Source organism: Lissotriton vulgaris, chromosome 7 (genome assembly GCF_964263255.1).
Source record: "Lissotriton vulgaris chromosome 7, aLisVul1.2, whole genome shotgun sequence".
Classification (NCBI taxonomy): Eukaryota; Metazoa; Chordata; class Amphibia; order Caudata; family Salamandridae; genus Lissotriton; species Lissotriton vulgaris.
In genome coordinates this window covers 610,110,464-610,125,582 of record NC_141695.1, presented here as the reverse complement: position 1 = coordinate 610,125,582, position 15,119 = coordinate 610,110,464, and the positions used below count along the sequence as shown (strand labels likewise).

The following is a 15,119-nucleotide window of genomic DNA, read 5'->3' as shown; positions in this document are numbered from 1 at the left end:
CATCAGTTTCTTCAATAGATTGAAGGTGATATCATTGAGAGTTGGTAGAAATGTGCTTTGCTTCTCACAAAGATGGTTTCTAATGGTGGCTTCAGAGGGTCTTTATGTGCAGATCAGAACATGTGAAAACAAGCCCAACTCATGTTAGTATATAGCTCTGTGATGAGACATGTAAGATGATGTGGAATTTTTGTTTATATTTTACAAAGAATTCCAATCCTGTTGTAAGGGAATATTCAGTAAGGATTTAAACGTATAAAAGGTGACTGTTCTGAAGAATTACATTTTCAGGCTGATATCCCAATTTCAGGTTGTTTGGGTCATCCATAGAGCCACAGACCGGAATATCTGCTTCCACTGGGGAAATGAATTGTCCTTCCACTTCCAAAGGATACATTACAGGCATGGACCTTTCAACAAGGATCCCACTCTGAATAATGTTATCATTAACACCTTCGCTGCTAATGGAATTCCCCCCCTGTGCTGCCCCTCATTGAAAGGGGTGTGGTCGTGACGGAACCATTCGGTCATCAGCACAGCCCAACCGTGACTGATGACGGAATAGTTCCGTCACAAGCATCGAAGGGGTTAATGAGTAGTATTTTCCATTTTGGAACTTGGTCCCTTCCTAACGCCAACTGATAAAACCTTACTATAGGACTTGAATTATTGCTTTAGATGCAGTATTGCCTTTCCAGACACCTTTAGCTTTATCTATGATGAACTTTTCCTTCTGCAGAGTTCGATGATCCCGTTGCCCTTGTGGTCTTGGCTGAAGAGGAACTGGTGGTGATTGATCTGAAGACCGCAGGCTGGCCAGTTATCCAGTCTCCATACCTCGTTTCTCTCCATTGCTCTGCTATCACTTGCTCTCATCACATCTCCAACATCCCACTGAAGCTCTGGGAGCGGACCCTAAGTGCGGGGGCCAAGCAGAACACCCAGTACTCCAGCATGGTATGGTTGGAGCAGGCCGCTTGTTCATTTTGCATGAGATGGGAAGTGGAAGCAAACAGACCACTCACCACAACTGCAGCATGATGTGGGCGATGGTAGCTGAGCACTACTCCAATATAGTAAGGGAAGGTGCCCTATTACTACAACATGGTGTAGAAAAGGTGGATAACCACATTATCTACTATAGTAGTAGCCGTAGTAATGATTGGGCAAACAATGTGACCACTCTTTAGTTGATATGGTGTTATGGTAGGCAGAGCACCAACCAACACTCCAGCATAGTTTGGGGAACAAGCGGAATACTCACTACTTCAGCATGGTATGCAGAGGAGGAGGAAGGAGATCACCCTGTACTCTAGAATAGTTTGCAGATTGGGGAGAGAATGATAAGGGTGAAAGCAGAGCACCCACTAGTACAGCATGAGAGGGTACAGGGAAGCAGAAACACCCCTTGCTTTTGCGTGGAATATATTTGTTTTGGAGGTTTATGATTTGGAGGCAAGACAGGACGCGATCTTCTTCCTCAAGTTGAAAGCCTAGCAGAGTGCCAACTACTGGCCTGAAAACCAGCAGAACATGTTTGTTTAAGTATGAGAATGAGAGCACAATTAGGCTGTGTGACGGGCTGTATGGGTATAGGCAATAGTCGAGTCTTGGTAGGGTTCAAACTAGGCTTTATTGAGTTAAACAGTCTGTCAGTACAGGTCTGCCTGATCTGCAATCGGCGAGGAGAGCGGCTTCTTTCCTTCCTGCTCTTGCTGATAACACCCTCCTCTCTGCGCCTGGTCGGGCTCAGCCTTCCTTTCACGTCGGGATCCGTCTTGGCCCAGAGTCCACCGAGGGGGAAGACCGAAACAGAGGCGCTATCAGTACTCGGTACAGCACAACTGTTATCGTGAGGGTAGGGGGTGAGGGTTCACTCAGTGCTCCGGTCGCTATCGGGTAAGTGAGGGACGTGCACGGGAATTTACAGTCAAAGGGCTTATGGTTCTCCCCTCCTCGGATGCCTTAACCACCCGCAACCCTTTCACGCACCTCTGTTAGCCACGCCCCTCCTGGGGAGGGACTGGGCGGCCCGTGGGTCCGTTGTCCTCCTGACTCTGTAGATCCTGCTGGTCGCCGTAGGAAGCCGAGGCGTCTTCTTACAGGCTTCTCCTCTTCTCCCAGTGAGACTCCCGATTCCGCTGCCGCTCCTGCTTCTGAAGCACCGCCGTACTCCGGTATTGCTCTCTCCTCCGAAGTTGGGGTCTCCTTGATCCGCTCCTTCCTCTCCCCCTCAGCTACCACGCTCCCGTCCCTGGACACGCCGCCTTCGGATACACCGCTCCTCTCTTCACCTCCTCTCAACGCCTCTCCTCCGCTCCACGCCTCTCCTCCGCTCCACGCTGCTTCTCTTCTCTGCTCCGTTCCTCTGCTCCACGCCGCTCCTCCACTCCAATCCGCTCTGACCGCTCCTCCGGTGTAAAGACACACCTGGTCCGGCAGCTGGGCGTCTTTTATGGCGATGGTGGTCTCCTCCTCCTCATTACCTGAGCGGGGCCAGTTAAAGGGACCGTGTTCCATATCTTCCTCGTCACAGCTGTACTGTTCTTCAACTCGGTTCCAGCTTGGGGTCTCTGATACCTGCGGAGACAAGAGGGGGGGGGTCACAGTTTACGGGCACACTCCGGGTTACAGGGGGCGACCCCTCCTGGTTACAGGCTGTTACTACTCCAGTCTGGTGTGGGCGGCACTGTTGATCCACTCTACACCAGTCTGTAATGGTTTGATATCCCTGCAGGGCAAAGTATAGAGTACACCACACTTATGTGGTATGGAAGCAGGAAAAGGAGGATTACGGGACAGGTAGTCCGCCCCAGTGTTGTCTGCTCCTTTCTTGTGTCGCACGGTGAAGGCAAATTGCTGTAGCGCCAAAAACCACCGCAACACCCGGGGATTATTGGACCGGTTACGAGCCATCCATTGTAGTGGGGCATGGTCGGTATACAATGAGTAGGGACGTCCCTCAAGGTAGTAGGCCAGTTTGTCCACGGCCCACCGGATGGCCAAGCATTCCTTTTCCACCGTTGGATATTTGAGCTCCCTCGGGAACAGTTTCCTACTAACATATAATATCGGATGGTCCAGTCCGTCCTCCCCGGGCTGTGATAAAACCGCCCCTATACCATAATCAGAGGCGTCTGTATGCAGGAAGAATGGCTTGGTGAAATCCGGTGAGGTCAGGATAGGTGTCGTGGTGATCATTCGTTTTAGGGCCGCAAACGCATTCAACATTTCCAATGTGGGAGTTGATAAGTCTGATTGCTTGAATTTGGTCTGTAGGCTGTTTGTGAGGGGGGTAGCAAGCTGGGCGAACTGTGGGATAAACCGCCTGTAGTATCCAATAAGTCCAAGGAAAGCCCCCATTTCCTTCTTCGAGCTCGGGAAGGGGGTTTCGGCTATGGATCGTACCTTCTCGGTTTGGGGCTCAATGAGGCCGTGCCCGAGCACGTATCCCAGATACTTCACCTTTTGGAAAGCCATGCGAGTTTTCTTTGCATTTATAGTCAATTCAGCTTTCGCGAGTGTCCCCAACACCCGATCCAGATCCAGATGGGCTAGGTGGGTCGGCCAGTCCGGACTAAACACTACTATGTCATCCAGATAGGCTGACGTGAACGTCGTCAGGTCTTTCAATACATTGTTCATCAATCTCTGGAAGGTGGCAGGAGCTCCATGGAGCCCGAAGGGCAGGACGTTAAACTCATAGTGTCCTGAGTCCGTGGAAAAGGCCGTTTTGTGACGGTCTTCCTCCCATAGGGGCACCTGCCAATACCCTTTGGTTAAATCCATGGTACTGTCTTACCTGGCTTCTCCTAGTTTTTCGATTAATTCGTCGATCCTGGGAATCGGATAGGCGTCAAAGGTGGAAATTTCATTAAGGGCGCGGAAGTCCATGCAAAACCTGCGACTCCCGTCCGGTTTGGGTATCATCACTATTGGACTGGACCATTGGCTTTTTGAAGTACGAATCACTCCCAATTGCAGCATATCGTCTACGTCTTGTTGGATCCCTCTTCGTCTGGCTTCTGGGATGCGATATGGTCGGATCTTTACCACCTGTCCAGGATGAGTTCTTATCTGATGTTCTGTCAATGAGGTCCGTCCCGGCTGGTCTGAGAAAACAGTGGAATGCTTCCTCAGGGTTGTCATCAATTCGTTCTTCTCCTGAACCACCAACTCGTCGTTGATCACGAGATGTCGTAGGGTGCTCCTGTCTGTTGGGGTTGTTTGCTCGGCCAAGTGTACACCTGAAGGGGGAGGCCCCAGCCACTTCTTGAGCATGTTTATATGGTACACCTGAGTTTTCCGGGGATGTACATGCAGTTTGTAGCTGGTGTTTTCGATGGTGGAAATGACCAGATAAGGTCCTCCCCATTCGGCCTTGAACTTTTGATTGGAGGAGGGTAACACCAACACCCAGTCCCCTTTTTGCAACCTTCTCCACCGTTTCCCCTTATCATAGCACTTTTTCTGCTTCCTCTGGCTTTGTTCTAGGTTTGTATAGGCCAGGTCCCGCATCTTTCCTAGCTTCGACTGAAGATTTCTGGCATACTCCAAGGTGTTGTAGGTCTCTTCGGGGTTCTCCTTCTCCCACGCCTCCTTCGTCATGTCCAGAAGGGATCGTGGCTGTCTTCCCTAAAGCAGTTCGCACGACGAGAAGCTGGTACTGCTCTGCTTTTGCCCCCTTATCACATAAAGAGCGATGGGTAATACTTGATCCCAGTCCGACCCGTTCACCTCCAACATTTTCCTTAGGGTGGTCTTTAATGTTCGGTTATATCTCTCTACGAGACCGTCGGTCTGCGGATGGTATACTGCTGTACGTATTTGGTGTATGTTGAGCAGAAGACATACCTCCTTCATTAGTTTAGATACGAACGGGGTCCCCTGATCCGTCAAGATTTCTTTGGGGAACCCCACTCTTGAGAACAGTTCCAGCATTTTATCCGCAACTTGCCGAGTGCTGGTGGAGGATAAAGAAAAACGCCTCGGGGAACCTAGTTGCGTAGTCCACCATCACTAGAACATATTGGTGTCCTTTCCGGGTCTTTGGCAGTGGCCCGATGAGGTCCATTCCCACTCGTTCGAAGGGCACTCCTATGATGGGGAGCGGTTGTAGGGGTACGGCTGGGGGGCGAGTCATGTTCTTTTTTTGGCAAGTTTCACACGTCTGGCAATATTCCATAGTGTCCTTATATATACACCTGGCCAGTAGAAATGGCGGAGGATATTTTGGGTGGTTTTCTCGGCCCCGATGTGGCCGGCTACCAGGTGGGCATGCGAATAGAACAACACCTGTTCCCTGAACGCTACGGGTACGAGCAGCTGCTCTGGCTCATCTTTATTCCCCTGTCGGTATAGGAGCTCATTTTTCACAAAGAAACGGGGATAGACTATGTGGGTCAGACCTTGGTTCCTCTGTCCCAGGCGTTGAAGAGCGTGGCATCATTGGACTGCGAGAACCGAAAACTGCGGTCCAGTACCCATGGTTCCTGGGTCACCAGAGCCGGCTTAGGGCGTTTCTCATCTTGTTTTCCCAAGCTATCGTGGAACATCTCCAGAAATGCGGGGTTATCCATCCCTATAATGAGGTCTTCCGGGAGATTATCCAAAACCCCTACCTTAATACTCTGAGGCCTACCCACCTTGGGGTATATGGGGAGGAGCGCTACCGGATAGGATCGTACATCCCCATGAACACACCGAATGTACACTTGGTCGTCGGGGAGCAGGTGGGCTGCTTTCACATGTTGGGTCTGTACCACCGACTGGCGACAACCTGAATCTAGTAATGCCTCTATGTGAGTCCCATTCACCCTCGCACTCACTCTGAAGGCTGGTCCCATCTCCGCCGAGTACAGCACGGTTCTAGGGAGGTATCCGACCTCCATGGGTTCTTCGCTGGGTTTCCTCCGTGGACACATTCGGGCGATGTGTCCCCAGTTGCCACAGTCAAAGCACTGAGGACCACTGTGCAACTGGGGTTCTGGCCGCAAGGGTTTGGGTTTCACGGCGTCCGGCATTCGTACAGGTTTCTTCTCTAGCTTCACTGAGGGTCTTGGTTTCTCCTGCTCCCATCCCGCGGAGGGTCTTGGTTGGGCCCTCGTGAAGGTGGTGGCCATCTCCACCGCTTGGGCCGTAGTGAGATTATGGTGTTGTCTTAGCCACCTTTGTGTGGCGTAGGGCAGGGCCTCCAAGAACTGTTCTAAATACACCCTGTCCATTATCTCTTCCTTTGAACAAACCTGGGGGGTCAGCCATTTGTCCGCCGCCATCTTTAAACTCACAAACAATGTTTTGGGGGTTTCACCGGGGACACCCCTCTCCTTCCTGAACCTGATCCGATAGGCCTCTGTGTCTAGACCCAGATGATCAAGGATTATTCTTTTGATGTCGGCATATGAGGTGTCGCCCGTAGGGTTAGCCACCTGGTAGGCGGCCTGGGCTTCTCCAACCAACAAGGGGGCAAGAAAGAAGGGCCACTTGGTCACGGGCCATCCACACGCCCTTGCAGCCCTTTCAAAGTTTAATAGAAAGGAATCAGGGTCCTCTCCGGGAATGTACTTCTGTAGTGAGACCCCACCAATGCTGTGAGGTACTGTTCCTGCCGTTGGGGCTACCGTAGCTATCACAGGGTCCAGGGCATGGGCGGTCACAGCTGCCTTCATTATTTCCCTATCGGCGTCGGCCGACTGTATCTGCTTCTCTATCACCCATTCCAGCCTTTCCTGTCCCTTCGCCAGTCTTTGCAGGATCTCATCCATCTTCGTTAAGCAGACGGGTGGTGTGCCTGCATTCTCCACCACTGTGACGGGCTGTATGGGTATAGGCAATAGTCGAGTCTTGGTAGGGTTCAAACTAGGCTTTATTGAGTTAAACAGTCTGTCAGTACAGGTCTGCCTGATCTGCAATCGGCGAGGAGAGCGGCTTCTTTCCTTTCTGCTCTTGCTGATTACACCCTCCTCTCTGCGCCGGGTCGGGCTCCGCCTTCCTTTCACGTCGGGATCCGTCTTGGCCCAGAGTCCACCGAGGGGGAAGACAGAAACAGAGGAGGTATCAGTACTCGGTACAGCACAACTGTTATCGTGAGGGTAGGGGGTGAGGGTTCACTCAGTGCTCCGGTCGCTATCGGGTAAGTGAGGGACGTGCACGGGAATTTACAGTCAAAGGGCTTATGGTTCTCCCCTCCTCGGATGCCTTAACCACCCCGCAACCCTTTCACGCAGCACCTCTGTTAGCCACGCCCCTCCTGGGGAGTGGCTGGGCGGCGCGTGGGTCCGTTGTCCTCCTGACTCTGTAGATCCTGCTGGTCGTCGTAGGAAGCCGAGGCGTCTTATTACAGGCTTCTCCTCTTCTCCCAGTGAGACTCCCGATTCCGCTGCCGCTCCTGCTTCTGAAGCACCGCCGTACTCGGGTATTGCTCTCTCCTCCGAAGTTGGGGTCTCCTTGATCCGCTCCTTCCTCTCCCCCCTCAGCTACCACGCTCCCGTCCCTGGACACGCCGCCTTCGGATACACCGCTCCTCTCTTCACCTCCTCTCAACGCCTCTCTGCTGCTCCACGCCTCTCCTCAGCTCCACGCCACTCCTCCGCTCCACGCTGCTTCTCTTCTCTGCTCCGTTCCTCTGCTCCACGCCGCTCCTCCACTCCAATCCGCTCTGACCGCTCCTCCGGTGTAAAGACACACCTGGTCCGGCAGCTGGGCGTCTTTTATGGCGATGGTGGTCTCCTCCTCCTCATTACCTGAGCGGGGCAGGTTAAAGGGACCGTGTTCCATATCTTCCTCGTCACAGCTGTACTGTTCTTCAACTCGGTTCCAGCTTGGGGTCTCTGATACCTGCGGAGACAAGAGGTGGGATTGGGGGGTCACAGTTTACGGGCACACTCCGGGTTACAGGGGGCGAGGGCCACCCCTCCTGGTTACAGGCTGTTACTACTCCAGTCTGGTGTGGGCGGCACTGTTGATCCACTCTACACCAGTCTGTAATGGTTTGATATCCCTGCAGGGCAAAGTATAGAGTACACCACACTTATGTGGTATGGAAGCAGGAAAAGGAGGTGGGTGCTAGCGGAAACCTTCATCACTAATGAAGGCAGCAAGTGACAAAGGGCATCACTGACACTGAAGAGAGTAGAAAAGCCACTCCTTCAGCATAGTATGAGGGGTCAGTAGTGCGGTGGCACCTGAAATCGGCCTTCACTACAGCATTGATGGGGGAATTGGTACGGAGCCAAACCAGAGCACCTTCTATTGCTGTTAGGAGAAGTCATCATGGGTGCAACAGGTTAAGCATGGTACCCACAACTCCAGCATTTGGAGGATCATTAAAAGAAGGGACAGAGCATAGCTTTCACACCTATAGTACTTTATTTGGTAGGAAGGGCCACTTTGAGGGTTATTTTCCAGCATTGTGCTGCCAACAAAAGCATTGTATTTTGGAGTGGGTTTGAGGTGCTAAGCATCAATGATTGGGCAATGAACAGCATCCACAACTGTTGTATGGTACTGTGTAGCAGTAGGATTAGTGAGGGAGGTAAAGACTCACCCACAGATGTAAAGGTGTGGGGGGGGAGGGGGGGTTACCCCATTGCAGCATATGGTTTAGATAGCAAAGTATATCACATTTGACTCTTGGATGCACTGGTGTAATGTCAGTTCGGGGTGTTAACTTTAAAGTGTAATTACTTCGATATTTGGGGGGGGTTTAGGAGTGTGATGCACTCACAAAATCATCATGGATAAAAAGTGTAAAAATAGAGTTGATTAAGTGATGCAGGAAGCACATCCCACTGCATAACCAGGAAGGATCATCAGCACATTGACAAATTATAGCACACTCTTCTGTAGCATAAAAGTGCATCCTCCACGGCAGGGACAGGCAGCACATTATGGCAGACATCATTGAGGGGTGGAGACAAAGGGTCCGCAACCGCAGCATGGTATTTGAGTAGGTTATCAGTGCGGGGCAAAACTTATTATTCAAAACCGCAACATTGTATGGTAGTGAAGTGCTGGTGGTAAGCGTAGACTCTGCTAATCCAGTATAGTGTGTATGTGTAGTCATACTGCAGCAGCTACTTATCTAAAACAGCATTTTATTGATGTGACAGATGGAGGGGCAATACTGTCAGGAGCTGCCATACACTGGGCTAAAAGAGCCTTCCTACCTAGTCCTGAAATCAATAACTCAGCGTTTTACAAGAAGAGCATGAAATATCCCCCAGCACCTGGGTGCCTGTCCTTCTCATTGCTCTTGGGCAGTTATTTGGGTAGTTTGCATTCTGCTAACTTTGGTAGCCTTTCATTTTATTGTTGCTTGCTCAGGCAGCCTGATGCACAAAAGATTGTTTTATTTCCTCAGCCATGGCCAATTGATGGTGGTATTGTCTTGGGTCCTGATCCGCCGCAACGAGACCTGCTGCTCACAGGGTAAGTGTGACTAAGGAATTTATAAACTGTTGAGAAAGAATTTGGGAGTGACAGAGTACACCATGTCATAGAACTATGTAGGTAGTCTCTCTAAGTGATCTGCCATTTAAACAAATGCAAATGTGTCTTTGATCTCACATACTATTTCTACTTCAAGGTATGGGCACCTTTGCACACAGCACATAAATTAAAAACACATGCATGGTTTTTAGAACAAAAGAGCACACTGATGGATACTTCTAACTACTGGTGCCTCACCTTAGAATATGCCCAAGTCGCCAGACTATATTTGCGGAATTTTGTTGCTGTGCTTCCGCATGATACTAGTGGGCATCATGCAACTCCATTGTGGCTCCATACTGCCCAAAAAGTAATGGGGCAGAGCTGTATGTAAGTGTCAACTAAGAGCACTGAAGTCACTTTATTTCGGTGCCTTTCGATGCGGACTCAGACCTCCGGTCCTGGCTTCGTCTGTTTTTCTAGTATGCCAAGGAACAATGTCGCCTCTGAAAACGACAGGATTCAAGCCGTAGCACCACTACATGTTGATCACAAGCATGCACCCACACAAGGTGCGCCTTTGGTGTCTGGACACAGGATATGACTCAAAGTGGTGGGATAAATGAGCCCTGATTCACCCAAAGGCAATTCAAGACTGGTAGGAAAAGTTTTATGTCGCAGAACACAAGAAGAGGTAGCAGCATTCACTCAAAAGACTGCTAGAGTCCCTGTCCCAGTCTCAGTCCCAGCTCGAGGTCCTTTTCTGCGACTGCTCCACTTTGTAATCGAAAGGCCTCTTTGGCTCAGATGATACCTGATGGGCAGCACGTGGCCAAGTATGTTGTTCAATCTGGTTTGGATACTAAGGCAGTTGGTACCAATGCCTGGCTGAGGTCCACCATATTCTCTTATGATGTACAGGCTTCGCTAATGGACATGTTTTGATGGGTCTTGCCTCTTCGAGAAGGTAGGCTCCACTTTGGAACATTTTGAAGACAGAAAAGCTACAGCGCTCTCTTTGGGGCTGTTGTCCCACATCAAACAAATTCCACACCAGTTTCAGAAGTTTAGGTGCTTTTTCAGAGGTCTTGCGTATTGGCAGGGACAGCCTTCCCTGCTGGTGATGCAGCAGACAGTTCAATATTTTTGGGGCCACAGATGTAGCTCCAGCATGCAGCATACCGGCTAGCAAAGGCACCAGCCTTCCATCTCTTCTTCCCCTGCTACAGGAGCCAACAGGCAGTTTTAGTTTGCCCATAGCTGCACATGCCACACATGCCCAACAAGTGGGTGGGACAGGATCTAACACTTTCTCCTGGGTTCACGATCTTTCACACCTAACTGATGCAAATTGTTTAAACAGGCTCCCTCCTACCTTTTCTACCCTTAACACCACCCGATATTCCTCCCATACAGAACAAATTTCATCTGAGCATCAGTCTTTTCGCCTTTTCTTCTCCAAGACAGAGGTTGTTATTCTAGCTATTTCCTCGTCCCAAAAAAGGACAATGGCCTCTGGCCTGTTTTGGACCTTCGACTCCTGATCATCCTCATAGAGAAAGACCAGCTCCAATTGCTTGCATAGGCCCAACTCCTATCTGCTCTGGACATGGGAGACTGGATAGTGTCTTCAGACTTGCAAGATGTGCATTTTTCATATATCAATCCTGCATTCCCATAGGAGCTACCTGCAGTTCAAGGTGGAACAGGAGCATTTTCAATTTGACTTGCTCCCCCTCATCCTCACCAGCAACCCTTCAGTGTTCATGAAAGTGATGGGGGTGGTTCCTGCACATCTCTGAAGATTGGACGTTCCTGCATTACCGTGCCTTGATGAATGGCTGCTGAAGGCGGGCTTGCTGCAGTCAGTAGTGGACCACCTTAAGAGAATAGTTGAGTTTCATCATAAATGAGCAACAATTCCACTTGATTCCCTCCCAGAGTCTTCCTTTCATTCCAGCAATCCTGGATACAGTGGAGTTCAGGAATTTTCCTCAATAGCAAAAATCCAAGTTATTAGGGCTATGATTGTGATGTTTCCGGGTCGATCAAGGTGAGAGTGGCTCTGAGGTTTCTTTGCCTTTTATCCTTGTGCTTACTCCTTCTGAACTATTCAAGGTGGCACATGCAATCTCTGCAGTTGAACCTGAAATCCCAGTGGGACCAGCATCTAGATGCCTTTCTGACACCATCCTGTTCTCAGAGGACGCAGGTCAAAATCTGACTTTGTGGCTGCTGATCACAATTTGTGAGTGTGGCAGTCCACTCTTTCTCCTGCATGGTTAGCTGACAGTGGTGGTGGACATATCACTGCTAGGTTAGGGGGTGGGGGAGGTGTGCCTGCTGGAGTTGGAGATCAGGGGGCTCTGGCTTCTAGTGGAGACCTGACTCCACATCACCACACTGGAGCTACAAGCCATTGGATTGGACCTAAAGGCCTTCTTTCTCTCCATCAAGTGCTAGTGTAGAGTTTCACTTACAGAGCCACTGCCATGTGGTACTGCAACAAGCAAGGCAGAGTGGGATCCTGTGCTATGAGGCTTTGGAGGCCCTTGAGTTGGCTAGAGCTCCATGGCATCTTTATTGCTATCAACCACTTGGCAGGGTCCCTGAGTGCCAGAGAGGATGAACATAGTAAGAGGTTATCTGGCAGTGCACAAGTGGTGTCTGCATCCCCAGGTGGTAAAGGGGTGTCTTCCACCAGAGTGGTGAAACCTGGCTAGATGTTTTCACTACTGTTGAAAACGTGCAATGTCATCAATTTTGAGATTTGGATTTTCTGCACGAACACTCGTTAAGAGGCGCATTCCCCCTAGAATAGAACCAGGGATTGTTGCATATCTTCCCGCCACTACCTCGCCTGTCTTGGGGTGTGTGTCCGGTGCACACACTTTCCTTATCCATGGGAACCGCAACAGTGCACTTCATTTCAACCCCACAGACACATGTCCTATTGTACAAAAGTCCCAGACACAAAACCATCGCTCCCACTCAATAAAGAGTAACTCGAGCAAGAGGCAACATCACTGAAAAAAGCTCAATAAGTAATAACGCAGAATTCTCAAATGATAAATACTTGCATTGTTGAAAGCCTGTAACTTCGGTACTAGAGGTCCATGAAACAGTGGAGCCCGTTCTAAGGTCCCCCATTAAGTCCACACTTGCTGTTGCGTATAGAGATGTGCCAGTAATTCTAGGTGAATAGAGTTAACAGGGCTTACTAGTGTAACACTGAGGTTCCCCCAAAAGTAAAGAATTACACGAGGAATAGGTAATTATGGACCAGTTCCCCCCACACCCCCAGTTTCACCTGGAGATTTATGCTGCTTTTGTGCTCTGAGTTCTGTCAATGTTACATTCATCTCACTATACTACCTAATGTGTTTTTCATGCTCCTATATATATATTTTATGTGCTCTAGTCCCTTTCCCGAGGCTGTGGCATAAATGATCACATTGTGTGAAGTAACATTGAAGAACCCTGGTTAGTCATAATTGACCTTTACAAGAATCAAAATGTGCCTTCCCATTGAGAAAGCTTTGAAAAATGACTGAAGGACAAGCATAAAAGACTGTATTCAAACTGCCTGACATTCATATCACCTTTGGTTGGCCTGCTCTCCCTTCCGCCCTGCCCTCTCCCAAGCTAGCTTACTCTCAGGCTTCTAATTAGCAGGTGTACATCTGGACTAGACTATAACCTATAAACTCTAACTTTGGCATCTCCATTCCTTGGTTATACTGGATCCCAGCTACTAATTGTACACAATCCACTATTCTGTAACTGTTCCCCTAGGCATGAGGATGGAACGGTACGCTTCTGGGATGCCTCTGGGGTCTGCCTGCGCTTGCTTTACAAGATGAAGACAGTGAATGTGTTCCTGACCGATGCTGATCATAATGATAACTTGAACCAACAAGAAGGGGAGGAGTGGCCCCCATTGCGCAAGGTGAGGAGTTAAACTAACTCTGAAAGACAAGAGTACAGAGTGAGATGACCCACAGTATTTTAATGCTTCTTGTTTGGCTTCTGTTATACTGCCCTACAGGTTGGATCCTTTGATCCCTACAGCGATGATCCTCGACTTGGAATCCAGAAGATTTATTTATGCAAATACAGCGGCTACCTAGCCATCGCTGGCACAGCAGGACAGGTATGAGCATTCAATAAGAGTGAAGGGTTTTGGTCTGATGAATACATCTAATCACAGATTTCAGTCTGGTGCCTGGGGTATTTCAAAAGTTAGGAATTTCCGGATAGAAAGGGTTTCCACCAGAAAGAGCATACCCTCGATTGTACACCAGCCTGTAACCTGATGCATTCACAATGAATCTGGATCTAAATGGAAAAGTTACTTGTCTTCGGGAACTATGTTTCTGGTAGAGACATAGTCTAGTTGCAGATTCCTTAACTTTTTAATTCTCTCCAGGAGTCAGACTAGATCCGGAAAAACGTCACCATTACCTCTGTGCTCTGGGGGGCGGTATTGTACGGCTCTGTGTTGATGTCGACTCCGGTTGTGACGTCAGTGGAGCCATAGAAGTCCCCTCTTGCGCATGGGCGTCCATTTCTTTAAAAACTGGCTGTGGAAACAGTGTGCCAAAAAGATCAAAAATCTTTGAAATCATAATTAGATAGTACCAATAACTGGTTTGTAAATTCCAGCTAAGGACTTTGAGGAAAAGACTCAATGAATCACCAAAGCACGAGCTAAGTGAAACCCTGCACACTAGTGTATAAACCAGCCTTGCTGGTTTATCTCACTCTACCAAACACTGTCAAATAGACATGAATGGTATAGTCATACCAGAACAAGAGCTATGAGGCAAGACTATGTGGTTTGTTGAATCGTACCACGCCACAAAACAGTGATCACTGGAGTATAAAACCAGTACTGAAAAGGGGAATAACACCTAAATAAATGAAACAGGTGGAGGAAGGCTCCAGAAAGGAGAATCCATTGTAGTGTCAGCGAGGTATAATCCTGCCATCCAGCGGGCTTACCATTGGGGCTGGGATGCTAAGTAAGTGTTTGTAGTTGGGCACCGCCATTCCTCCCTGCTCAGTAGGCAAGTACAATTTCAAAAGGACTACCCTACAGTGAGATTTATCACATATGAGGTTGCACAATAATTTGTGTATAGGTCGAAAAAAGGAGGGGATAACGTACAGCGGTAGGTTTGTAAAATAATAGAGGAGCTGGGGAAGCACTACCATTTTAGATAGGGCAATGTGTCCCGCTAATGATAGTGAGAGTGTCTTCCAGAGGATATTTGAGAGGTCAGGGAAGTAACTGTCCTTGTGAGGTTCTCATCAAAGATGTCTTGGTCTGCATGAAAGACTCTAATACCCGATTAGCGCAACATCATTGGTTGCCAAGCCACATGTGCTCCCCTAATAGTGAGAGCTGGGTCTAATAAGGTAGGGATGAAGGAAAATAGTCAGGATTTCGCCCAGCTCATATGCAAGCCAGAAAGGGAGGCAAACCTGTCAAGGATGGTAGGTATCTCAGTAGAAATAGAGTGGATATCCCAAATGTGAGAAGGTGGCCTGATATGCAGTGCTCACTATTCTAGTGAACACTATGTATCAGTCCAGCAACCCTTATTGATGATTGGTTGTAAGTCAACCTTATAGACCATCTATCCTAGTAGCGTGGATACGAGCAGTCTAAGGCTAAAGACTCGAGA

At 49.1% G+C, this 15,119-nt stretch overlaps 1 protein-coding gene across 4 annotated transcripts in view; it reads left to right on the top strand.

The window, feature by feature from the left end:
• Positions 1-15,119, top strand: part of LLGL2 (LLGL scribble cell polarity complex component 2) — a 1,008,116-nt gene that overhangs the window by 509,825 nt on the left and 483,172 nt on the right. For all 4 annotated transcript variants that reach the window (XM_086930752.1, XM_086930755.1, XM_086930754.1 and 1 more), the window contains exons 11-14: positions 740-957; positions 9,362-9,429; positions 13,225-13,378; positions 13,478-13,582. In XM_086930752.1, coding sequence (XP_086786878.1) covers positions 740-957; positions 9,362-9,429; positions 13,225-13,378; positions 13,478-13,582 — 545 coding nt within the window. The remainder of the gene's footprint in view (positions 1-739; positions 958-9,361; positions 9,430-13,224; positions 13,379-13,477; positions 13,583-15,119) is intronic.